The 25,033-nt window shown below is 45.2% G+C and overlaps 1 protein-coding gene across 2 annotated transcripts; it reads right to left on the reverse strand.

Moving 5' to 3' along the window:
* Window positions 1-7,916: 7,916 nt before the first annotated feature.
* LOC6548771 (dystroglycan) lies at window positions 7,917-24,872 on the reverse strand. 2 transcript variants are annotated; one of them, XM_001975390.3, is made up of 15 exons: window positions 24,400-24,872; window positions 15,643-15,994; window positions 15,115-15,309; window positions 14,931-15,062; window positions 14,731-14,873; window positions 14,478-14,561; window positions 14,330-14,390; window positions 12,947-13,756; window positions 12,105-12,359; window positions 11,620-11,676; window positions 11,220-11,545; window positions 10,002-11,152; window positions 9,744-9,944; window positions 9,511-9,672; window positions 7,917-9,454 (listed from the first exon to the last, which is right to left on the reverse strand). In XM_001975390.3, exons 2-15 carry the CDS (start codon window positions 15,751-15,753, stop codon window positions 9,333-9,335), a joined length of 3,810 nt encoding a protein of 1,269 aa, XP_001975426.1. In that variant the 5' UTR covers window positions 15,754-15,994; window positions 24,400-24,872; the 3' UTR covers window positions 7,917-9,332. The 2 variants fall into 2 exon arrangements, with proteins under 2 accessions (XP_001975426.1, XP_026835990.1); XM_026980189.1 differs by lacking the exons at window positions 12,105-12,359; window positions 12,947-13,756 and having other exon boundaries at window positions 9,333-9,454.
* Between the last annotated feature and the right edge of the window lie 161 nt (window positions 24,873-25,033).

Below are 25,033 nucleotides of genomic sequence, written 5' to 3' on the forward strand. Positions count from 1 at the left end.
TTTATGTGATGTAGTTGTGTGAGAAAAACCCCATCTTAATTAACAGTCTGCATGCTACAAGTATTTCGGAACTGGGTTCTGGGAATTGGCAAGCATTTTTTCCAGTGTCGCAGCTGGCGCGTCCCGGTCGATTTGATATGCAGATGGGGCATGGGCATGCCGTTGTGACTCCTGTCTAGGTGGGTGCACTTCTTTTGGTTTGTTGCCATTTGCATCTTTTTACAGCCGCCGTGATTCGATTGCGATTGCAGCCAAATGGCTTTAACGGCAAACGGGAAGCCGCCGTTGAAAAAATGGCACGAATATGGCCAAGAGGGTGCAACGGGCGGGTGGGAAATGGCATCAATGGGCACAATAAGCATATAACAATGACATGAAAGCCAAAGTGAACAGGGTTCCCGCTTCCTGGAGCTGCACTTTGTGTGCCATTGTGTGCCGCACGTCGGTCGCATAAGACGAGGAAGGAAATTGTAAATGAAACGCATTTCAAGTGCTGCTGGAATAGAAGGACACTGGGGTTCCATGGACCGGCATGGAGCGGCATGGAGCGGCATGCTGAGCATGAAGCCAAACCAGAGGCTGGCAATGGGGCGTATACGCAACGCTGACAAGCCAGCAGAATCCGCATGGCCCACACCCAACCGGATTGAGTTACAGCTAGTGTCCGGGGCCAGAGGCGAATGGGGTGCCGCCACATATGGAGCAGGCTTTAAGTGCAATTGTATATCCTTGCTCGGTTTCTGCGGTATGCGTGTGCGCGACATAAATAATACAGAAAGCCAGACTCGGGCTCAGACTGCCACTTGGTTCCATGGTCACATGGTGGCCTCCACGTCCTCCAAGTCCTCGTGTGGGGCGGAAAATCTAAGCAGACACGCTCGCGTCTACCCTTTCATGTAATTATTCATGTAATTGTCATCCGAACTTCATAAGATTTCATTTAATGGGCCATATACCAAATATAAATTGGCTTTCTTGATTTATACGTAGCGTCGGCACACACACACACGCACACTCGCTGGCGGTTCCTTCTCCTCCATGGACATATATCTATGTCCTGGCCAGCCTCCCGCTCATCCCCCAACCACGCCGCCTTCCATTCCATTCTGCCCCATCTGATGCTGTCATTTTGCATGCCACAGGATCCTGGGCAACCGACTGAGAGTGGCGATGAGAGCTCACACCGCAAATCGAGTTACGAATGCAAATCTCTCTCGGTGTGTCCGTACTTTTCCATTTCCACGCCATTTTCTTTTTGGCCAAGCCGGATGAAGCCGGCACACAGACGAACTGGAGAAGCTGGCTGGCTTGGTCGGCGTGTCCAGAAGTGGACACTGCGACAATTTGAGGCAATTACATGTGTTATCCCGCCCAGATATTCGTCGTTCGATTGGACAACTGGCCGAGTGTAATTACTTTCAGGGGCTCTTTTTTCTCAGCTCACTCATGGCGTATACATAATGCAGTTAGCGCAGAAAGATGTGCCAATCTGGTGGACTTGTGGCAGGAATGTGTCATGCCAAAATGAAGTGCTAATCATGAATGTAAATGGACTCTTTAGTCTGATGATGAGTGACGGCAAATAGAGAAATCACTGCGATTGCAAAGTGGTACTAAATAGATTCACAACGCTTAAACACATCTATTAGACACATTTTTACAAGTTGCTCAGCTTATTTGACAGCTGCCTTCTTTCAGTACGCATACGAAAGTGTTTCCCTAATCCTTCAAATTCAAAAGAATTATTATTTCCTCGTCGCTTTCAATCCGACATGCAAGGGATTTGTCCTTTGAATACTTCCCGCTGTCAAAGAGCAATAATCTCAATTGTCCACAATATTGTATAATGATCTAGACAGCGCCGTTCCATCTATATATATGTGTATATATATGTGTCCATTCATTCATTCATGCAACTCCAGGCACTCACGGAGATAGAAAGAGATGGATAAGGACAGTGGCACATGACTCCGTCGCACGTTTCGCAGTTAATTTATATTCATAAGTCAAATTGGTGTACAATTACCGCCCGATTATGAAAACGAGCAGAGTTCACCAGCGGGTGGTGGCTCAGTCGTCTGTCCCAGCCACCATCCCCGCCAGGAGTACTCCGCCTCCAGCTGACAAGGGTCGTGGCATGGCGCTGTGTCGCACCAAAGCCTCCATATGGAGCATGTTGCTGTTGGCCTTTCTCTATTTTTTAATGCGGCGACAAGTAAAAACAAAACAGCCAGGAGCAACCCCCAAATGACGCTTGCCAGCTCCAGCTTGCCCGCCTCCTCCACTAACACTCCCCAAGGATCAGCGCGTTGCCAGGATAACCGTGGAGGCGCAGGACTAGTTGATGAGCTGGCGCCAGCGATGACTGCGGCATGTCAGCGGAGAACAGAAACATGTCATCCACATCCACACACACACTCACACACAGACACAGTGGGTCACATCCCGACACCGCCACCGAGGTGAACAGGAACTGGGCCGCAGCTGGGCGGGAGCTATAGTTGGAGCACCCACACTGTGCCTGCGACGCTCTGGCGGCATTAACGAGCAGGAACGTCCAGCCAGCCGGGTTCCTCCAGTGCCGCATCATGCTCCTCCTGCTCCGCCGCTCCCCAAGTGGAGCATGTCTGTATATTGTAGTACATAGTTGATTTGGGTGTGGTGCAAATATAATGATATAACATTGTATAGCTACGTTAAAGCAAATCTATAGTTCTTAGTTATGTTCGCAGCGTAAAGTTCTTTTAAAAATAACTCCAATATAGCTAATATCAGCAGTTTTTTCGAGTGTAAAACTGAAGTCACAGCATCGACTTGTCCGTCATCGTCGCACGAAATCCGTGAAGTCAGCCACAATTTTTGGCGCCAGTCTGCTGCCCCGCCAGCTGTGCGTGCGGATGCGTGAACGACAAGTGGATGTGCCTGTGACCCCAGGACTCCGGGACCACCTCCACCTACTCGACCTCATCCCAACCCCCGCCTGCCCCTGGAAGGGGTGGCAAGTGTAAAAATCATTCCGCCATGCTCCGTTTTAATTTAGTCGCCTTAAACGTATTCAAAGCGCGTGCGGCATGCAGCTCCAGCTCTAGTTTTAATTTACTTATTGTTGCCGCTTCAATGGCAGCAACCTGAAGCCGAAGCAGCTCCACTCCAAACCCCTTACCCAGCTCCATATGCTGTGCGCTGCTCCGTGGACTTGTAACTTTATTAAATCCAAGTTGATCGAGCATCCTTTGGGGCTTTGCGCTGGCTGAGTTTTCGATTTGAAAATGAGGTCACAGTCGCCAGCCATATGGGAATCGGGCTTGACTCCGTTTGCCGCCGCCTTTGAAGCTTTGGTTCGGCAGCTCCGGAGGCCCTGGGTGGTTAGAAAGAGCTGGAGTGGCGCGGCACTTTGTGCGTCGCGTTTTGGATTTCAGAGGAGCGTAATCTGAATACGGGCGGATACGCGTTATTGATGCGTTGCCAGGCCACGCGCCTCGAAGTATGCAACTATGTGGGAGTTGGGGCAAGATGAGTGCTAGGAGCTGGGAACTCCCGCAACAAGCAACTTCCATTAGCCGTGGAAGATTGACTTTCGAGTCGCTGAAGAGCCACGGATTAGTGGGAGTGTTCCAAGGCTAATGATATACACTAGCGCCGAGTGAAATTATAAAGTGCGCAGCAGCCACTACAATTAATTTCGGAGCATTGCAGGATGGCACGCAAGCCCTGCTCCTTATTACCCACGACCTTCGACCTCCGCTCCCCTCCCCTCCCCCAGCTTTAGTTGATTTTTAAGCCAGCTTAAGTCGCGCTGAGCAGGCTATAGATGGAGGAGTCCTCCATCTGGAGGACGCTGTGTTACCTAGCAGCTTGCACAGCATTTGCAAATTAGCTCGCGCGCCACACTCTCCTCTCAAGACTGAAGTACTGGAGATTCCCGCTTTCGGATTGGCCTGATTACCCGAAAAACAAAAATAAAAACACAAAAAACAAATACACACTGCGGAGAAAGGGGCTCTGTTCCAAAGGGCCAAAAAGCCAAACAATTAGCCCAAGTGGCTTAGCAGCGGGCGCCTGATTGAAATTAAGTGCAATTCGAACGCCGACACGAACTGTGTGCAATAAAAGCAATTTACCTAAAGCCCCCAATAGAGTGTCCACCGTCCTCGGTCCCCAAACCAACGTCCAAAGTCCGGAGTCCATAGTCCATAGCCCAGAGTATCCGGCAAGCGGCTCCGACCGGCGCAGCTCTTTCAATTGGCTGCTCGGCTCCTTTGAGATCACCTCCTGCGTGTCACCATACGTGTGCCCCGGACTGTACACTGCCCGAAAGGTCTAGGGTGTTCCTAAAGGGTGCTGTACAAAAAACAGTCCGTCTTTCAATTTCGTGGTTATATTTCTAGGCCAAAAAGAACACAGCATTATCTTATCACATGATAAGATCGTATAATTTTTAAAGAATCGTAATATTGGATCTGAGTTTATTTCTCACAGTGCATGTTTTTCAGGCACTAGATGTGGAGCATTCGGCGGGGGGTTTGTTTGTCTGAGACCGGCATTAGCACAGCAGGTTGCCAATGCTGGCCATTGTTCCTTTTTGTGCTCGGATAGGTCCTCCACATCCACCCCCACTTTTGTATTGGCATTATTTTTTCGACGCTCTCGCCTTTGTCCCGTGGCAACATAATTGATTTGTGTCCCGTCCACTCCTCCCAGGCGATGTCCACAGTTCCACCTCCCGTTGTTCAATTGCAGGAAACTTAAACCTGCTCGGGAGCAGGCTACAACTGGACATGTGGACACATACAAATCATGAGGTTTGCCCAGGCATTACAAATATTTCGCATCGATTTGTTACCTTCTCGGCATTCGCTGTTTGTTCCGGCATTTGTCACCTTTTGAGCTTCTTGGCCCGGGTTTGTTTTGTGATTAATCTCAATTTGCTCCTCGGGATGCCTGGCTGTTTACACCGACTTGGTGACTTGGTGACTTTGAGATTTCTCGCGGGAATGGAGGTGTGGCTTTCACTTCCGAGAAAGCAAAGCATTTGATGTCATTTAAACTTGCCGAGGCCCCATACTTGTTGCGAAATGAGAAATTCGGTACAGGCAATCCTTCACAGGATGCCTAACGGAAATGGTTTAAGTCCAAGTTCTATTGTGCTGGCATTGTTCAAAGACAATGGCCAACCAACCAGCAATGCACGTGCCAGTGGAGCTCAGATTTAGGGCCGTTGATGGATTTCCCGTTCCCAAAACAATCTTACACACATAAACATTCAATGGGTATTCCACATTTCGTACACCATGCTGCACCTATTTCAAAGCATGTAAGGCATAAGTTAATTATAGATTTGTTGTCTCTTGGCGGTAACCCAGAACGCACCGCAAAAAGGTCAACTGATTACGGCCTGTTTGGCAACTTGGCCAAAGGCTTTCAGCGATCACAGGGAATTTTGGCCGGCAGTTGGGCTTCAAATGGCGGTGGCGATAATGAGCGTTATGGCAACGCAATGTAATGGAATCGTGGCGGGCGGATGGGGAAAGGACCTCAATGTCGGCAGCTGTTTGGTCGGTGATAAAGGACCCGGCTCTCGAAAAAGAAGGAGAGTCCGGCAAACGAAACTGAATCTAGTTATGCATTCAAATTGTGTAGCTACAGCGTTATCAGATGTGTAGCTTTATCAAATGAGCCGATCAGAAATCGTGCTTTTTCCCAGCTCGCCTTTTTCTGATTAAAATATTTTTTAAATTGTTGATTACGTTCTGTTGATTATTCGTGATTATGGAAGGAACGCCGAAAATTATTCTTGCGTTCGTAATAGAGACAAAAGCACTCACAACGCCGTAAAAATAATTAGCGAACATTTAACTAATCTAGTTACATGTGCAGTTTGTATTATTTTATGCATTAAAGTTTAGCTTTGTAATTGCGGGTCATACGAGCGCCTAATATGTATATTTTGCATATTCAGAATCAGAGCAGCGCAGCCAAATGATTCGCAGCGCGCAAAGTTGAAAAGCCAAACATTCGTCGTATAACAAAAGTTTTTTGTTTTCCCACCGCTGCTGGAAAAGTCGAGCCAGGTGTAAGCTGTTTTTCCGAGCAGGCGTATCCTGGGGGGCGGCATTAGTGCTCCATGTAGGAACACAACCGAAGATGTGGAGCGGTGGAGATGTGGAGCGGTGGAGATGGGGGGCAGCAGGATGGCAGGGGCAGAGGTGCTGCCATTCACGTTTCCTGGGAAAGTCGTAAAAGCGTACAAACGAAACAAGCAAGAAATGTCGTTTCGGCTCGACTGCCAAGCCAAACAATACAATTTGTTACCAATTAAATGACTGCGTTGCATAATAATAACAATAACCGTAGCAGCAACAGTAATGCCACCCACCATTCCAATGGGTCCTTACACGCAGAAAAATATCAGATAATAAGGAGCACTCAGTTCAATTTGAGTTCTTACACACAGCTAATTTCTTATCTCCATCCATGATAACTGACTGCTTCAGGTTAAAGTCGCATGTAAACTTATACCTTATTTGTGGGGCATACATAATCTTTCGTGCATTGAAATAAGCGCTTTAAAATATGAACTTTCCAGTACTCAACTGCTCCCTTTAAATTCAACAAAGGAAGAATTCGTTTATATTTGTGTGTGTACCATTGTTCTTTCCAGTAATCTACTGCTCCCTTTAAATTCAATAAAGAAGAATTCATTACATGTTTTTATGTACCATTGTTTCTCGGAACACTTAAAAAGATAAATGTTTAATATGTCTCAACTCCAATTTAAGTAAAGGCAATGTACATTTTGTCCCAATATAATTAGTGTATGCATTTAATAAAGCCACTCCGTTTTTGTACTTACGTGCCGCATTTTCTCGCAGTGCACACACACAAACACACACGCGATAGACAATATTCCCCGCTGGCGTCAACGAAGCCAAGCAAATATGTGCGAGTGCGAGTGTGTGTGTGTGTGTGGGACAGCATCCGGAGCGTATTGGTTGCCAAAGTAACGGGAATCAATAGCCTTCGAGGAGAAGTGGGCGGGGCCGGGGAAGGATGTCTTTATTAGGCGGCAAAAGCGACAAGAAAAACAAATTTGTATTACTTCATTATGTCAATGCTTTTGATTTGACTTTTTTGCACATAAAAACCCATACACCAGCAACCACCCAACACCACCCACTCCGATTTCCCGCTCACTTTGATTCCATAATTCGTGTTGGAATTTCCATAAATTGAATTTTTTCATAAATTATATCACTAATGGAACGTGGAAGCTGAGACGTAGCAATTACGAATTAAAACACTCCGTTTGTATCAAAATATATATAAATGTTTATTAGAATCCATGTATGCATACGTGTATCCTATACGGACATATGTACGTATGTATGTACTCGTATGTACCTATATTCACGTTTAGTTATCCTCAATAATTATTATAATTATTGCATGTGTTTATTGGTTTTCCTGTGTATTTGTGGAGGGTACAGCTCGCTCAATTGAAGCCAATCAATTGGCAAACAGATTGCATTAAATATACAGTAGTTTCTCTGATTTTTACTGAATATATATTAATTAAACGTGCAACTCGGCCATGGCATGTCGGTCGATTTTTCACAAATATGCACAATTATTTATTTGATTTCGAGAAGAATTACAATTTTCCAGCTCTTTACTTACTCTTGTGTGTGTGTGCGTGTGAGTGATGCAGTGTCTAAAAACAAATATTCGCAGATAATGGCAAATAATAATGCAACTAAATCGTATCTTTGGCATTTTTTTATTCAAAATAAATTGATACCGTTTGTTGTTATTGCTGTTGCTGTTGCTGCTGCTGCTGCTAATGCGGTCGCTGTTTGCTCTATTACAAATTACACATTGTAAATAATTCAGCGGTTGAGCTTATGCAAATACACAAATTAGTTAATCATACTTAGTTTAATAGGCAATTGCGTAGCACTTTCGCGCACGTTCTCACACGACAAAATCAGTGTGCTCGTAAAGTAATTCAATTTCAAGTTCAATTTCATTTCCCTTTATGCAACTATCGCTCTAACTTAGGGCCTGGATTCCTATAAGTTCGTATAAAATCAATTACTCACTACGTGTTAGTTCGATTCAGGGATGGGGGACGGGTGGTAGGTAGTAGTGTAGTAAGTACTGCCCAACTAGCAGCTACGATATAAACTAATCTAACCATTTCACATAGAATAATCCAAAGGGGAGCGTGTGAAAATCATTTAAAACTAGGTTCTACTTTAAGTAATCCATTTTCGTATAAATATTTGTGTGTGTGTGTGTATGTTGTGTGTCTGGTGGATATGGTCTGTTGGTTTGTCTGTCTGTGGGAAGCACTTGTGGGCAATTAGGAATCGATTGGTATTCAACGTCTAGTTCGATCCGAGTACCTGGATTATTGGCAGCACTATTGTGGGTTCGATTGCTTCTTAGAATGTAAAATAATCAAGCTCCTTTCGACATGTCCTTCGCCGGTCTCCCCAGTAATTTAGGCCAATCGTAAGAAAACTAAAATACTAAACTCAATGGGGCACCAACCAGCGGCAAGTGCGCAGCCTGCCTCGGCGGTTTCCCTGATCCTTTGATGGAAATATGCAGCAAAGTGCCAGTTGGGGTTCTGGTCAAGTGATTAAAAACATGCAAACAATTCGGCTTGAGTAAATCAAGCTGAAAGTCCTTTAGCTGCTCAGTGACCGGACGAAGGACAAGCATACATGCCTACTTTTTCGCGTTTAACTTAATTAGTACAAAGAGTTTTAAATGCTATGCTTAAAATGGGCTTGTGTTCATGTGTCTGTGTGTTTTTCAAGCTCCGATGCTTGCCTACAAAACACCATTTGTGTCCTCGTGTCCTTGTGGATGTGCTTGTGTTCGCGTGGTTTACATATAAATTAGAGTACATACTAAATAAATAATATGCAGCATAGTTCATCGATTTGTGTTTTGTGTTAGTGATTCTCGATAATCCTAGGGTAGGGTGTAAGTTTGCCAGTTTTTAGCACATGATTGTTTCTCCACTCTCGGCTAATACAAAACGTTATCCAAAAAGCTCCATCGACTTGGCGAATACTTGTCGGTTGGGATCCAGTTTCCCTCAATTCGAATACAGTGTCCAAAGAAACCAATTTGCACTTGGATATATACAAAAGAGTTTGCTTAGTTGCATATAACTTGTGCCAAATTGGTTAAATATATACGTATATATCTATATAGATTGTGTGGTTAATACGATGCGATTGTTATTATTGTTGCAGTTGCTTCCATTCTGGTTTGCTGGTTTGCTGGTTTGATGCTTTCCTGCTGCTCTTGACACTGATTTATGGCGACACATATGGCGGTGGCTTGCGGTAGGAGGGCGTGGCTGGCGACTTACCACGCACTTCCCGGCCGCCCACAACCACCGATGGAGGGGGCACGTAATCGTCCACGTCGTTGTCACCTGCAAAGAGCACACGATTAGCATATTGAAAATAAAACCAATCGATGTGGGCGCACCATTCATGTTTGAGGTATTGTAGGATGGTGGCAGCAGCGGCGGCTTCTCGTCCTTGAGAATAACAGGACTCTTGTTGCCGATCTCGGGCTTCTCCTCGTACTCGTCCTGGAAGATGACGGGAATACCCTTGGCACGGAAGGACTTGCGCTCCTCTTCGTCGCCTAAAAAGCAAATCGAGAGATCCATTTTGTGAAGCTGTGCAATTCAAATTGTGTCAAAGCCGACGGCCTACCTAGCTCCATTTTGCCGCTTCTCTGGCGACACCAGTGCAGGCAGCAGGCAATGATTGAGGCAGCCACAATCATCGCAACAATGATTACGATGGGCCAAACGAACGTGATCATGTAATCATCGCCGAAAGAGGATTTATGCGTGGGCTCCTCGGGGCGACTTGGTATGTAATCAAGTTGGTTGGTGTCTACGTTCACGGTAACTGTAATGAGATTGTAACTGAAAAAATCTGGCGGTGGAATAACTATGCAATCCTTACGATGACAAATACTGAAGGGCACCACCGAAAAGTTGGTCAGATTGAGTTCGGGTCCCAGAGCCCGTTTGGCTGCCTCCCTCAGGCTGAGGTCACTGTTTAGGTAGACACTCCTGGTCATGGCCACTTCCTTCTCCCGACAGCTATTGTGCTTCCTGTACAGCGACGTATTGTAGAAGTTCACTATGGTGCCGTCTGAGTCGTGGTGTGTGGTTATCGAGCGGATCTGGATCTGGCCAGTAGTAGCATCTCCATTCAGCTTCGCCACGCGCTCTACAAACTTCCGCTGCAGATCGGCGTTGAAACGCTCGTGCTTGATAGACAGATAGGCCTTGAAGAAGAACCCAAAGTCACGCTTGGGAGCTGGGCTGACCACTACGACCAGGGCATCGTGGGCACTCAAGCCACCACTGTCCTCCGCCACCAACAGATATTCCTCGGAACCAATGTCCCCGCTCTTCGGGATGCCGTAGAACTCTTCGTTCTTCGAGTCGAACTGCAGCCAGTGGCGTGGGCTCAGCTCAAGGTGATCCCTGGTTTTCAAGGTAAGAGTCAACTGATTGTCGTTCGCATCATAAAAGGTATCCGCCGGCACTTTGTAGACCAGCAGCTGGCCCAAGCTGGCATTCACGCGATCCACCTGGTTACGTGGCATCGGCGGGACGTTCTTGGTCATGTGCTGCGTGGGCTTCACCTGAGTTAAGTCCTTCTGGCAGGATCCGATTAACTGTCCGGTTATAGATTTAATTCCCAACTGTGGCTGCACCAAATCACTCAGTCTATTGGCATCCAGTCGTGCAATAATATCCTTCAGTTCCTTTTCGGGACACTCGCTGGTGGGCAGCGTTTCGTTAAAATACACAAAGGTGGCACTGTGCGGATCGTGCGGCGTCAGGCGGATTTCACGCACCACCACCGCCGAGTTAGTGGAGTCATCCAAGGTTCTGGCCACCGCATTGATGAGCTTCAACTGCCAATCAATGTTGTGACCCGGCTTCTCGTTAATCCGGACAAAGACACTGATCTCGTGGTTAATAGTCCTCACTGCGCGATGCTGCTGCACACTGATCTCCACGGTTTCCGTGACACTGGCGTTGCCCGAATCCGTGGCCGACAGGCGATATTGCCAGCGGGATACCGCGTCGTCCAGAGGCCTACAAATAAAATAGGATTCATAATTCGCAATCGTTGTTAATACATTTTGGTGAACCAACTACTCACAGGCCATACAGCTCCCTCTTGTCGGCATTGAACTGCAGCCAAGAGTTCGCCTTTAGCTCGTGGCCATCCTTGTCGGTAAGCGCCAGGCGGAGATTACCCTGATCCTCGGCATCGTAAAACGTCTCTGGGAGCACATGGAAGGTGAAGGCCTTGCCCGATGTAACCGCCAACTTCTGCAGGCGCGTCTTGATGATGGGCGGGCTATTCTCCTCCGGCTGCGGCTCCATGTAGTCGGTGGAGACGAAGGTGCTGCTGCTGCTCGACTCCGGAGTAGATGGCGTCGTCGTGCTCGCCACCGAGGATGTGGGCGTGGCGGCCGTCGACAGCTGTTGGCAAAGCAGAGAATTTAATGATATTAGTGGAAATGGCCGCGTTGCCAGGAGAATATGGCGGATGTTACCTCATTATTGGCCAGGCTGCTGTTGCTGCTGCTGCTGATGGGATCGGGTTCTCCTTCCTGGGAATTACAGGGAAATTATTAACAGTGAGATGGCTAATTGGCGACAGATGGCTGGCTAGTGTCATGCTGCAAAGTCATCGGCTAAGGAGGCAGGCAGAGTGAGTGTGTTAGCGAGTGTTAGTGTTAGTACAATTAATACAGATACGGATACGGTACGGATACAAGTAAGTGCTCCATAGTGGACATGCAATTACCAAGGACCTCATGCAGGAGCTCTGGTTCGCTAATTGCCTGCCCTTACATGCTAAGTGCATTTGGCTGAAAGCAATTTCCCCTAATTGGATTCGGGATAAACGGTGAGACAATCGGGTGGAGGGTTTGTTGAGAGCCGGAATCGGGGTATTGTACTTTCAAGAGCGGGTGGAGGTGCAAATCTATGGCTTAACATCTAAGTTGCGATTGCGATTGCGATTGCGAGATTTCACCTTAGAGCTAATCGTGCGGTGCGTTGTGGACTCTATATGAAATTCGCTTTCGCCCGCTGATGTTGCAGATGCAGTTGCAGTTGCAGTTGCAGTTGTAGCTGTTGCGGTTGCTGCTGCTGTTGCTGCTGCTGCTGCTGTGCTTGCAATGGCAGTTGCAGTTGCAGTGACAGTTGGCTGTGTGGCAGTAGCAGTGCCCTCAAAATCGTCGATTGGCAGCTGGGTGCTCAGCTCGAGCTCATTAAGCGCAGTATTTGGCTGCTTTTTGGTGTTTAATTGGTAACAAAAATGAGTAGGTTTTCTCCAAGGGGGCAATAGGTGGGCGGGTATATATGCAGTTCCTGAGCAACTCAAACCCTGCATACCTTCTTATTTAATGTACCATGTACGCTTATCAGGACTATCTATATATATATACATCCTTCTATCCTTTGCTACAATAAACTAACTGCAGCTATACAACAAGTATGTACACTTATCTTTATAACTAGTGGCTATCTAGTCAGCTAACATTTATGTTCTCGTACTTGCCAACTCCACTAAAATCTTGCACGGCAGTTACGTAAATGTCCTGTCATTTTGTGGAGTTTGACTTTTTTATGGGACGCTACATTTACACAGCACAAAGGCAATAAAACACAATATCAATATATGTAAAGAGGGAGTCGTGGGCTAAACTAACTCCTGACACAAAGCGCCGCAAGGAGGTGAAGAGAACGTTTTACATGTGACAATACAGGGGACACAGGGACACAAGGACATACGGACATAAGGCACGCACACGTACAACGGCGAGGCAAAAGGACACTCGTTCGTATACACACACACAGAAGCGACATCATTACCTTTGGCGATTCAGATAGTGTTGTTGTTGTAGTTGTTGTTGCTGTTGATGATGCTGTTGTTGTTGTTGTTGTTGAGACTGTTGCTGTTGTGCTTGTTGTTGATGAGGATGAGGATGATGCAGATGCAGATGTGGTTGGTTGAGTGGCTTGTGTTGGAGCGGATGGCGATGGAGGTGAGGCGGATGGATATGCTGAGGATGAGGATGTAGTGGCTAGGCCATTTCTGTCTAGCTCTGTGGGCATGAACGTGGGTGAGTTAGCTGGGGACAGGTGAGGGGTCGACACCGAAGTTGAATCTTCTCCAGCTTCGCTGCCAGAAGCCATCGATGCGACGGGCGAGGACGAAGACGAGGACGAGGACGAGGACGACACCGAAGAGGTGGCGTCATAGGGTGAAAAGGGCTTCTGAGTTTCGGGGGCGGACATCGAGGGCGTGGGCGTGGCCGAGGCCTCCACATCGATGGCCGGTACTGCGCCGGAGTCCACCTGAATTTCGTGCTCCTCGAAATCAACGGGCTTTACCATTTCCGTGGCTCGTGTGGGTGTCACACTGGTGGTCTCCTCTGGCACAATCTCTGCCGCCAGTGGAACTCCCAATTGCTGTAGTTCCACTTCCTCCTCATCTTCACCATCGTCGGCTTCGCCCAGAACGGGCAGCTCCTTGATGTTCTTCGTGTTCTCAATCGTCTTGCTGATGACGGACTCCAGCTTGGAGACACTCTCTTCGATCTCCTCCTGCACGTCCGGAATCAGGGGAACAGCCGACGAGGAGACGAGTTCGGGCGACACTATCTTCTCTGACACCTCCAGCTTTTGGGTTAGTCACAGCGAATGAATCGAGTTGGTTAGTTGTCGAGGCGATTTCGAAATGGTTTACATATTTTACAATATATTTGGTTGGTTTATATTGGTTGATTGGTTGATTGATTGATAACATTAACACAATTAGATCGATATACACAGAGTGAGAGAACGAGAGGAAGATAGCAAAAAGAGAAGAAGAAACATAAACACCTTATGATGAATTATAGTTATTTTCAGTGTACGCATGTGGGTGTCTTTTGTGTGTTCCATTTAGATGCATGTGTGTGTAGTGTGGTTTTTAATGTTATTCCAATTTGCGGTTATTAACAAAGTGCAGTGAAAACAAACAGAACCAAAGGGCTTCCGGAAATCAAAAACGTATCTAGACAGTAAGTCCAACGCGATCCATACAGATCCACACAGATACACGTAATACATACATATGTCAGCATGTGTGGGTTAACCAACAAGTATGAACCGCGAGTATTCTCGTTTAAACGTATGTATCAGATAAAGAAAACACCCAGAGAAACCGAAACAAATATGACGAATTGGCTTTAAGCTGGCCGCAACACTCACCGCTCCGTGATGATGTCGATGGGCATGTGTGGTCACTGGCGGCACTTCCGTACTGGGCTCACTGCACCAATCCATTCCATCGACGGAAAGAAAGAAAGAAACCCGAAATTATCAGTGTGTCGCACTCAGGTGAGCGGGTAATACTCACGCAACTTCCTCATCGTCATCCCCGTAGTCGTAGTCATCTTCTTCAGCACCAGAGCCCTCGGATTGACGTCGCTTGCGGTTTGACCTGGAGTTGAAGGAACGATTAGTGAGCCATTCAACAGAACTGGAACCATGCAGTTATCGACATTGTTTATGGCCTATCAGTAATTTCTATATTTAGAAATTTATGTTTCCATGCAGTCATTACAATTTCCTCTTTAACAAGCTCGATGATTCTGTCATTTCTTTCTCACCTTGATTTCAATTCCTTTCGCCAAATGAACCAAAGGCCGAAGTTCTCCTCGGTCAAAGCGCCAATGGTGCCATCCTTCATCTGGTGGGCAATCTGCTTGGCTATCGGTTCACCCATCACAAAGTAGCTTGGACCACAGCCGATCTGAAGAAAGTAATAATGTATTTTCTTTGAACTCCTCCAGTTAAGTACAATACAAACCATGAAACTGGCCCGTCCCAGGCGGCGATTGAGTGTCTCGATATTCTTGATGCCCTTGCCTCCTTTTCTCATGGCCAATTTGTGCATGGATCTCAGTTCGCGCTTAGACACCGAGTCCAGGGAAATGAATTCCTATAGGGAAAAACTTTAACTAATTCTTTAAACCCATTTTTGGCCAACTAACCTTGGGTATGGCAAAGAACTTGGCCAACTTGGCCTGGACATGAGCTCGTTTCGTGGCCGTAAGCTCACTCCAGTCGTGCTTCTTCAGCAAAAGCGAAAGCACAATTTCGTTGGGAGAATTTTGGCAACTCATCAACTCCGTAACATAGGGATCCTGTTTGTAGGCGGGCACATCCTTTGGCTCAATTACAGGGACCTTGGGATGTTAAAGGTATAAGTATTTCAAACGATATTACATAGGATATCTAATACTAATACTAATATACCGTGATATTGAGCTACTACAATGCTTACACAGAACTCCAAGTTCAGTAGTGTTTATCAATGAATTTGTAGTCCCAATTGCAAGATAATGCGAAAGCAGAAATTATATTTTGCACAACCGAAAACCGTTTTTGTTTCTTATCACGGCAGCAATCTTATCTTGGAATGGCAAACTTATGAGTTTCCACAAAACACCATTCATCAAAACTCGAAATGTGAGGCAGACTTATTTGATTTCTTGTGGCCCACGTGGCAATTTACTCACCTGGGAGTCGTTGACATTGAAGTCCCGCTCGCCGTGAATCCATACGACGAAGTCCAGGAGGAGGAACAGTGGCAGGCTCGCACTGGCCGATAAGAACCACGGCAATCTCATGTTCGGTTCCGACGGCGATATGTGTCGTTATGGTTTAAATATGAGTACAAAGAATGCAGTTTCGATTTCAGTCCAACGAAATCCAAGGCGGCAGTCGTGGGTTTTGGTTGCTGGTTCGATTTCAGTTGGAGCTACAGTTTCCCAGCTGGGATTTCGCTTTCGTTTGGAGAGAGAAGAGAAAGGGGATGTGGCGATGCGGCATTTACATCATCATCATATTCGTTAGCAGCGCCTTCACCATCTGCAAGTGGAATTTATGGGGAATTATTAGACATATTTTATGACGCAAGGTCTTTGAGGGAGGAGGAGGAGGAGGAGGAGGCGGGTGCCATCCAACATGGTCTATGCTAATTAATTGTCGACTGGGTTCGGTGACCCAAACCCAATTTGTGCTTCGGCCATTTGTTGCTGCTGCTTATGTTGCTGCAACTTTTCCTCCGACGAGTAATTAACATAAACAACCGTCAAGTGTTGTTGTTTTTCCGGTATTTGTGGGGAAAATTAACGCTTGATTAACGTGATGCACATGATCTTTTTCGATAATTGAAGAGATACCATCGAAAGAAAATGGAAAGTTCGACTCGAAAGGGGCATTTAATTAAGACCCCTCTTATGGCACTGATGGGAGAAGACTATTGCATTTTGATTATGAATTATATACTGAATTATTTACGGCATACTAATAGGAGCTTCCAATTCAATTGAACCCAGTATAACAATGCCAAGCTGCTCCAAAGTGAGCATCCACTTCGAATCAGCACACCCCTTTCATGTCGCTCCAGTCCACTTCATGGAGTACTTTCCATAAATTCGTTAATCCCTCCATTGAACACGCATCCCCATCTACGATTTTCATTTAGCTAAGCTTGCCGGCTTATCATCGGCTTCTATTTATAGCCCATTCGACCAACCACTCCCCAAATAACTCTTCGATAATCATTCAACACAGGCATTATCGCCGCACAACCCCACACCATTTTGCGACCCGGGTTAAATGAGGCGACCATGTGTTCGCTGTTGGGGGACGACAGAAATTGGAGCAACATTGCACAATTCGCAGCATTCCGGCCGAATGGGGTTAACGTTTGTGACTTGCCATAAAAATGCATCGGGAAGTGGAGTGCATGGGAATGCCTTAATTGAGGCATTAAATGTGGGATGCTACAAGGCACTGTGTACTGCATTGGGTTCGTCACTTGCAATCGATATCAAACGAAAGCCTCTTCATACACGGACTAAGACCGACTACTATTGAGTTATTGAATGCCATAAATAATGGAAATTATAATTGCTTATGCATGCGCAACTGAAATATCATTTGTTTTTCCATCGCATCGACTCGTATTTGTGTGTTGTGCTGCCTGCTTTCTAGTTAAATTTAATTGAAGACCTCCGTCCGTGGAGACCCAGCTGGAATAGCAAATGAGAAATGAGAAATGAGTAATGGGAAAAGGGAAAAGGGAAAAGGAGGCGGTAAGAAGGAGCTGGCCCAAGTGTCAAGCGGCGGCAATATGCCACCGATACAGACCTCTGTTCCTCTCCCGGCCAAACAGCACATACTATATATGCCACCATACGAGTGTATGAACTTAAAATGCAGCCAAGCATGCCGGGGCCATCAGTCGTTCGTTATACCCCATGAACACTCCGCTCCGTGCCACGGATCACCCCCTCACCTCTCCAACTACTTGCTCTTTGGCATGAATGAGAATGAGGCTTCGGACCGAGTGTGTATTTGCTGGGTATGCAAATGAATTAGCATTGCGCCAAATGCAAAAACCAAAGAATCGCTGGAGGAGCAGGGGGCAGGACAGTATGAGTACGCCGTGGGTGCCGGACGCAATGAGAGAACATAACTTAACCGGCGGTATACAAAACAAGTTTTTCCGTTGTTTCAGCCGTTGTGCTGAATGCATCGCTTCAGAGATGGGAGCTGCATGTGGCGTCTGCATCCATCGGACGGATGATGGCCACATCCATGCTGGCTCACTGGTTCACTGGAGCCGCCAGTGGGGTTCGGGGGTCAGCACATAAATTGAGCCGACACAAAGGCAAACTAATAAAGGTACAAGAACAATATAGAAAAGAGCCATAATGATGGCGAGGATGAAGATGTAGTTGATATTACTGCACCGGAAAAAAACAGCAAGCATTCGTCACTTTTTATACCTTTGTGGGGTTTCATTCGAAAGACTGATCTCTCCTTAAGATAGACACAAGTTATGGTTGACACTGTATAGCTTTCGTTTAGTACAGCTCTAATTTCAAGGAAATAAATCTACTCAAAGACACGATCCTATGTTTCATGATATAGATAACATGCGTTATTAATGCATATCGAGTTGATTTTTGGGTTCGTCGACACACTTTCAGGGAGCAATCAATCTAGAGGCGATACCTTATGCATGATTTTGGAATATCTCAAAAGTCTCATTTCGTAAACCAGTTCTCTGGCTTTAGAACCCTTTTTTCCAGTGTGGAGCCACCGCCCACGCACCGAAGGCCTTTCAAGTGGGCCGACTTTTATACATCGCCATCATTGTTGTGGCATTAATGTGATTAGGGAAGAGGCCTACATTTAGAGCCGCCACTTTGCGATGGATGCCCCTTCTCTGTGCTATCGCCGCCACTCGTTTCAGCTCTTCCCGCGGGCAATTAATCGTCTCCAGAGGTTGCCCCCAGTGCAGTTCAGTTCAATAAGCCTTGGTTAACACACACACATCCACACACAAGGTGGCTTCCACTGCATCACCATCTTGTTGCAACTACGTGACACAAAAGATGTTGATTCTGCAGCGGCGGGCAGTGCAACAAAGAAATTCTTTCATCACAGAATGCAGCGACCGCATAAACAAATTTATTTTCATTTTCCCTGCACCCAGACGCATTACTCATCCAAGTCCATGGTTTTTGGCCGTCTTCACTTGGTGGCCCAAGCTTTCTTCTGGCATTTTTTGGCACTGAAGATGTTTCATTACGTATTTCCCAACTCTGCTGATTAATTACATTTAGTTTAAGTCATTAAATCTTTCGCTGGAAATAGTCACTTGAATACAGGCGAAATTGGCATTTATTACTTCGAGCAACTGACTGATAAGAATTTATTTCAATCATTTATGATGTAGAACTGACCTTTGCTGACTCATGACAGAAACTGGCTTCCATCAACCAGTACTCTACATGTTCCCCTTTTCCGAACAATAAGAGTGTTTCATCTTCAATTAGCTTTCAATGTTGTCTGGAGCGTGGTTTCATCTTTCCCGTATTAATTCGGTTGGATTTCTTGTGAAATAATAAGCCACAATTGTTCCAGCTTTCCATGCTTTCTTTTCTTCACCACCAGTTTAGTTTCCTTTACCCCTCCGATCTGCCCAACGGGTAGGGAACCCACTCTTTCGGACGACTTTAATTAATTTGATTCGCCGCACTGGGCGCACAATTCCGACGTTGAAAACGATGAATTCTTTGGGGGATGGGTCGTAAGATGAGGGATGCAGATGGAGATGGAGATGGAGATGGAGGGAGAGGATGGCCAGCATTGGACTAATGGATTGTTTGCCGCTTGTATTTTGTTTACGATGCTGCCCGATTGAAAAATTGTTATACACAGGAGAACGCATACGAGTACGAATTTTGTGTACACATGTTCGCCCGGCGTTTGACCCACAATCTTGTCGTTGGAAATAGTCTTATTGAAATATGCTTTGTTGCACGCATCGTCAGTGAACTGGAAACTGAATAATTTGGTTGGGGCGCGTAAAAAATACCCAGCTCTATACAGTGAAAAGCAGGCCATGCAATTACCAAAAATAGCCCATAGTCTCTTGACTCTACTCAATCATCGCCACGCATTGGCTATGAGTTTTTCGGGTCCCGCCCATTGGCATCCAATGCAATGGGATATCTGGGCTGGTCACGAAAGGCGTGTCGCATTCTGGTTTTCTATAAAAAACAAAAAAATCGAAAACCCGCAACACACAACGAAAGGCAAGAAAAAAATACTTTATAATGACTTCAGCAAAAAAGTTGTAACCCAAACGGGGAAACTCAAATGAAAACCAAAGCGATACGTCAGAAAAAACTTTTCCATGCATCGTTTGTTGTTTCCTTCATTTTAATGATAAACAAAAATAGTTTAGTTATACCAAAATTTTCCTTTTTATTTATGTCTTTATTTTTTAGATACTAAGTCCTCCTTGTATTTCGAAAAACATATTTATTTAATGGAAAGTGCCTAATACAACAAGATTTTGAAAACATTTTCCACAAAGATGTTTGTTGTTTTATTGTATTCAATGGTACACAAAACCAGCTGGAACTCAGCAACTATTTAAAGATAGTTTCTTGGTACATGATCTTATAAGAAGATTTCGAAATTTTCAGTTGCTAAAAAGTATCTACATTGGTTTTATATTATTTATCAAAAAATTGCTTATCTTTGACTTAAAGTTTCGAAAACTCTTTCGCTGACCCTTCATCACATGTAAATATATCTTTTGACAGCAGAGCACGCAGAGTCTCCCAAATTCCGAAAACCCATCCATCCGATTTCCCAACTCAGAATACCCTATGATGTCATGCGTGGATCTTACGACTTAATTCTCCAGTCCGCTTCACGCGTTTCTTCTGGGTAAATAGAAACAAACCGAAGAATCCACTGGAAGTACGACACATGGTGAGCATTAGCATGGCTTTCACAGATAGCGCTACCTCTGCCCCGAAAAGCAAATGATATGATAAGAGCGGCGGGCCGCACAGTTAGTAGGCTGATATGCATATGCGATAAGAGGGCTAACGAAATAAAAATTGAGAAAACCATCAAGGTGTAACCCAATTTCCGGCACATTGCCCAAGAGCCCAATGATCCGTGGAAAGCGGGCCCCAAAAAGGTGTTAAGCCGATTCGAAATCCCCGCCGCATACGTGATGCACTGGGGGGCAGTAAAACGGAGGCGTTGACGTGGCTGCAGTTCCAGTTGTCGCTGACACAGATGCGCCCATATATATGTATATTCAAGTATGTACACATATCGGTAATTCATAGAGTTTAATTGAGTGTAATTAGGGTATGACGATGATGAAGACCAATTTGGTGATATGCATAATTGAAGTGGGTTACACAGGCAAGGGGTGAGGGCAATCGCAATCCGATTTCCAATTAAGACAAACAAACCATGACAAAACGACGGCTAAATTGGATAACATCTAAATGCGCACAAAGTCGCAGTAATTGTAGTCTAAATGTAATTTGATTAGAAATCACGCGGCAATTATCGCTTCAGCGAAACTGGAGAAGTTCCCAGAAGTCCGTGGCCCAAGGAATGATGGTGGAGTGGAGCCAAGGGAGCACCTACTGGCTGGGGGCATTGCTCCTCTCCCCAGTACTTTGCACCACACTGGCCAAAAAATCGATGTTTCTATAGGTCGAACTTCTTTTATTATTAGTTATGCAACCCCAACTGTGAGCATTTTTCTCGCAGTGCAGTGAGTTGCGGAGTCACAGCAGAAATATTTTTGCGTGGGGCCGATGTCTGGTACTAATACTTGATGCCGGGCATCCGCCAAAAGAGGGGCATGGCGGGGCGGTAAGGCAGGGCATCCGCCATTTTGGCCAAATGGTGGCGGCGTTGGAGTTGCAGCAGTTGTTGTTGCTGCTGCACTGGGAGCCATGCGCTCAGTTGGCGATCAAACGCGCTCCAAGATCTGTTGCATGCATAATGATGCCGTCTGTTGTATATCTGTGCGCTGTCGCCGATGTTTCGTTAAATTGTTTGTGTGCTTGCAGTAAGCACAGCAACAACAGAAAACAACAACACAGGGTAATGCTAAAAACAAACATAAAAGAACGCAATGCCATAAAGTTCAAGCCAGCAACACACGCACACAAACGCTTTTACTCACTCTCGCACACAAACAAACAAGCAAACACAGATACTAAGGCGTTGATGAAGACGACAGCAGATCCAAGAGCAACAACAACCAGCGATCCAGTGCCGGCTGGTCGGAGAATTGGACAGCTGCCGCCATGATAGATACGATACTCGTACTCTGGCTGGCCTGGCCAAGTATTTCTGTACTTTAACGGGCCATGGAGAAGCGCAAAGCAAAAAGAATAGCTGCCAAAGAAAACAAGGGGCAAAACAACGCACTGTTTATACCCTTCCTTAGAGCACGAAGTTTAAAATTGCAGTTGTCTATCCATGTGACCTACAGAAAGGAGGAATTTTAAACACTATCGTAGATCAACAAATTTGTATACTAGTAGATGGTTGTAAATATCATTAAATAGTTGTAACCATATAATTAAGACATACATAATTTGATCAGTTATTTGTTACGTATAAGCTTTACATCTTTATTAGCTTTTTAGATGTTTAAGATGTTATTTTGGCTTTCCAAAAAAAGGAAATATAACAATTCGCCGTTTAACTACGAATTTGTATTATAATATATATATGTATTGTATTGCGTTAAATTACACCAATTAGTAAATTCTTATCAAACTTCAATGGATATCTCTATAAAATCGTACATTATTCTGGCATTCATTTGCTGAAATATTTTACATTCGCTGAAATAAAAAAGACTTTAAATCTATCATTCCAGATAATTGCGTGGGTGCTACAAAGAGAACTGCAAAAGTGAAAAGTTGCGTTTTGAGTCAGTAAAAGCGAGAAAGTAAACCCACCGGTCTGGAAGCCCCATGACTAGTCATCATCCAGATGCGAGGTCGAAACAGACATTCTTATAATTAGTGAAAAAAGCGGGCGAAAAAGGGTCTGCACTTGACACGCAACCCGGGAATCAGACGCTCACTCCCACGCGTCCATAGAACCACCCCCACTCCCACGGGAAACGACCGCCCTCATCGTTAGGCCAGCAACAAATTGACGCAATCTGATTAAAAACGCATCAAAATAAAACTAACTGGTGGCCAGGGGAAATGGGTGAAGGGACAACAACCTATGCTAAACGCTCGTAAAAGTAATTTTGTTGGCCCAAACAAACACACGGACACACACGTACACTCACGCGACACACACACGCAAGTACACAGCCACTCACACAGATACACGTAATTTAGGGGTGCTGGCGGAAGTGAAAAGGAAACATCTAGTCCTCTTAGAACAGCCGTCGTCCCCTTTTTGCGTACGCAGCATCCGCAAAAGAGTGCCGAAAACTGAGTGGTAATGCCGGGTATTTTCTACAGTAGGCCCTCGCGAAAAATGAAAGGAAATCAAGTGAATCGTTAAAAACGACGAAAAATTTGTGACCTACTTTTCCGTAATTTTGCGATTTGCAAAATACAGTCAATGCTAAAATTTAGTAATCTTCACGTACTTTCAAAACAATTCAATCAATAACGAACGTTTATAACTTAATCTACTGAATGCTAAATATTGAACAAATAACATATTGTACGTATTCTTAACACATTCTATGCGTTCTTACGTATGAAAATGTTGACATATTTATTTTTATGGAAGTAATTAACTTTTATTACTTTGCTAAGCAACTATTTTATGTACATGTGACTTTTACAATAATAACTAAGTCATTTAATACACATATGGAAATGTTTTAAAGCGCAAACTAAGAAAACCCGAGAAAATTGCGGCCTTTACTCCAATTGACATAATTTAAAAGATCCTGGAATGCATTTTATTTGAATGACTTTGGTTTAAGTACATACATACAATTTTAAGGACTAAATCCATTGGTTCTTGTGCACCAGGTTACACTGTACTGGAACATTGATGCCGTGTATGGCCAAAAATCACAGTGCGGGCGGAAACTGAGTGCCGTCATCAAAATACGCACACACACACACATTGGAGAAAACGGGGAGAGAAATGTGGAAAGGGGCAGACAGATGAAATCAGAAAAAGGAGAGAAGGAGTAGGAGGAGGTGGAGGAGAAGGAGGAAAACGGAGTGACAGCTGCCCCATTCGCATCCGGGAAAAAGTGGCCGCTAAAATCATTTGTTAAGTGCGGTGGCCATGACAACTGGCCCAAAATTCGGAGAGTCCTGCTTCTGGTCAGATTTTTCAATTCTTACATCTCCCTCTGTGCAGAAGGCATACATATGTATGCACGTATTTCCATCATCATCCACACCAGCAAACAAAACAAGAACAACCGTGTGCAGCTTCCTGCCCCCTCTTACACGCAGAGAAATATTGTATAGCTGGTTGAAATTAAATCGAAATGCATTTTAAAGTTATTTTGTTCTACCTCTTGCTTTATAAGGTTATACCCACATGATTTTATAGATAAGAGACCGGGTTCGAGTCCCATAGCTAACATTTTTCTAACTATTCAGCTACAAAAGCATCACATATGTCTATCCAAATTATGTGTACTCCCTATTCAATATTTCGTTCAGTGCATCCATTTCGCTTCCGTGTTTCGAAATTCAATTTATGTATACTTTATGGAGCCGCAGCCGGCTCCCCAAGCTCCATTTCGCCCCCCTTTTTGCCCAGTGAGGCGGAGAAAATTGTAAGTTCAGGAAAATCGATTTTCTTGTTGTATTTTTTGTGCCGTTTTGCTTTACTTTTTTGGCTCGCTGCAGACATGGCTAATTGGAGTTCTTTTTGTTGCACCAGCTTGTGAACTGAATGCTGCAGTTTGCATCTTTACTCACCTCGCAGCGCTATTTTTAATGCACCGGATTCGGATTCGGATACCCTGTTTCGGGGGATTCGATTCGGGACTCTCTTGCCCCACTTCTCCTCCCTTTTGACCAAGGAAATTGCGTCCAGAGAGCGACACCAACACTCGCACGCACAAACACACGCGCGCACACACAACTGCAGCAATGTTTCTCTTCAAATTGCAGAGCGCTTTTTTATTCTATTTTCACGCACTCACTCGCGATTTTCACGCACTGTTTTGCGACGAGAGATTTTCGTTTGAGATAGTAATTGCGTGGAGTATTTTTGCTTCACATGCTGCCCGTTTTCCGAACGTTTTTCACTTTTCTTTCTTTTCTTTGCAGCTGAATGGGAGCAGAAAACAAACGCAGCCCTAACGGCACCGAGTTGTAGTTGTTGTTGGCTGGGCAGTGTGACCGCAACTGGGGGTGGAAAATAATCCGTCGCGGGAAATATACTGAAATGTATCTCGCGGATTCATTCGCAACAGCTGCGCTGCCACAACCATCGTGGGTGGCTAGAGATGGTACAACACCAATTCGATAGTTTTTAGTTATGTTCAGCTCCATTAAATAATAAGCGGTTTGTTCGCATTCTCTGTTGACAAATAACTTACAGGGCTTT

This window comes from Drosophila erecta, unplaced genomic scaffold, assembly GCF_003286155.1.
Source record: "Drosophila erecta strain 14021-0224.00,06,07 unplaced genomic scaffold, DereRS2 tig00000092-arrow-pilon, whole genome shotgun sequence".
Taxonomy (NCBI): domain Eukaryota; kingdom Metazoa; phylum Arthropoda; class Insecta; order Diptera; family Drosophilidae; genus Drosophila; species Drosophila erecta.

Excerpts from the sequence above, each read along its gene's own strand:
- LOC6548771 (XM_001975390.3), bottom strand. The coding sequence starts at position 15,753 with ATGAGATTGCCGTGGTTCTTATCGGCCAGTGCGAGCCTGCCACTGTTC. Across the intron at positions 15,063-15,114 it reads AGTTCTTTGCCATACCCAAG|GAATTCATTTCCCTGGACTC; the intron begins GTTAGTTGGCCA and ends TTTTCCCTATAG. Across the intron at positions 12,360-12,946 it reads CACTATCTGAATCGCCAAAG|CCAAATACTGCGCTTAATGA; the intron begins GTAATGATGTCG and ends ACCAAAAAGCAG.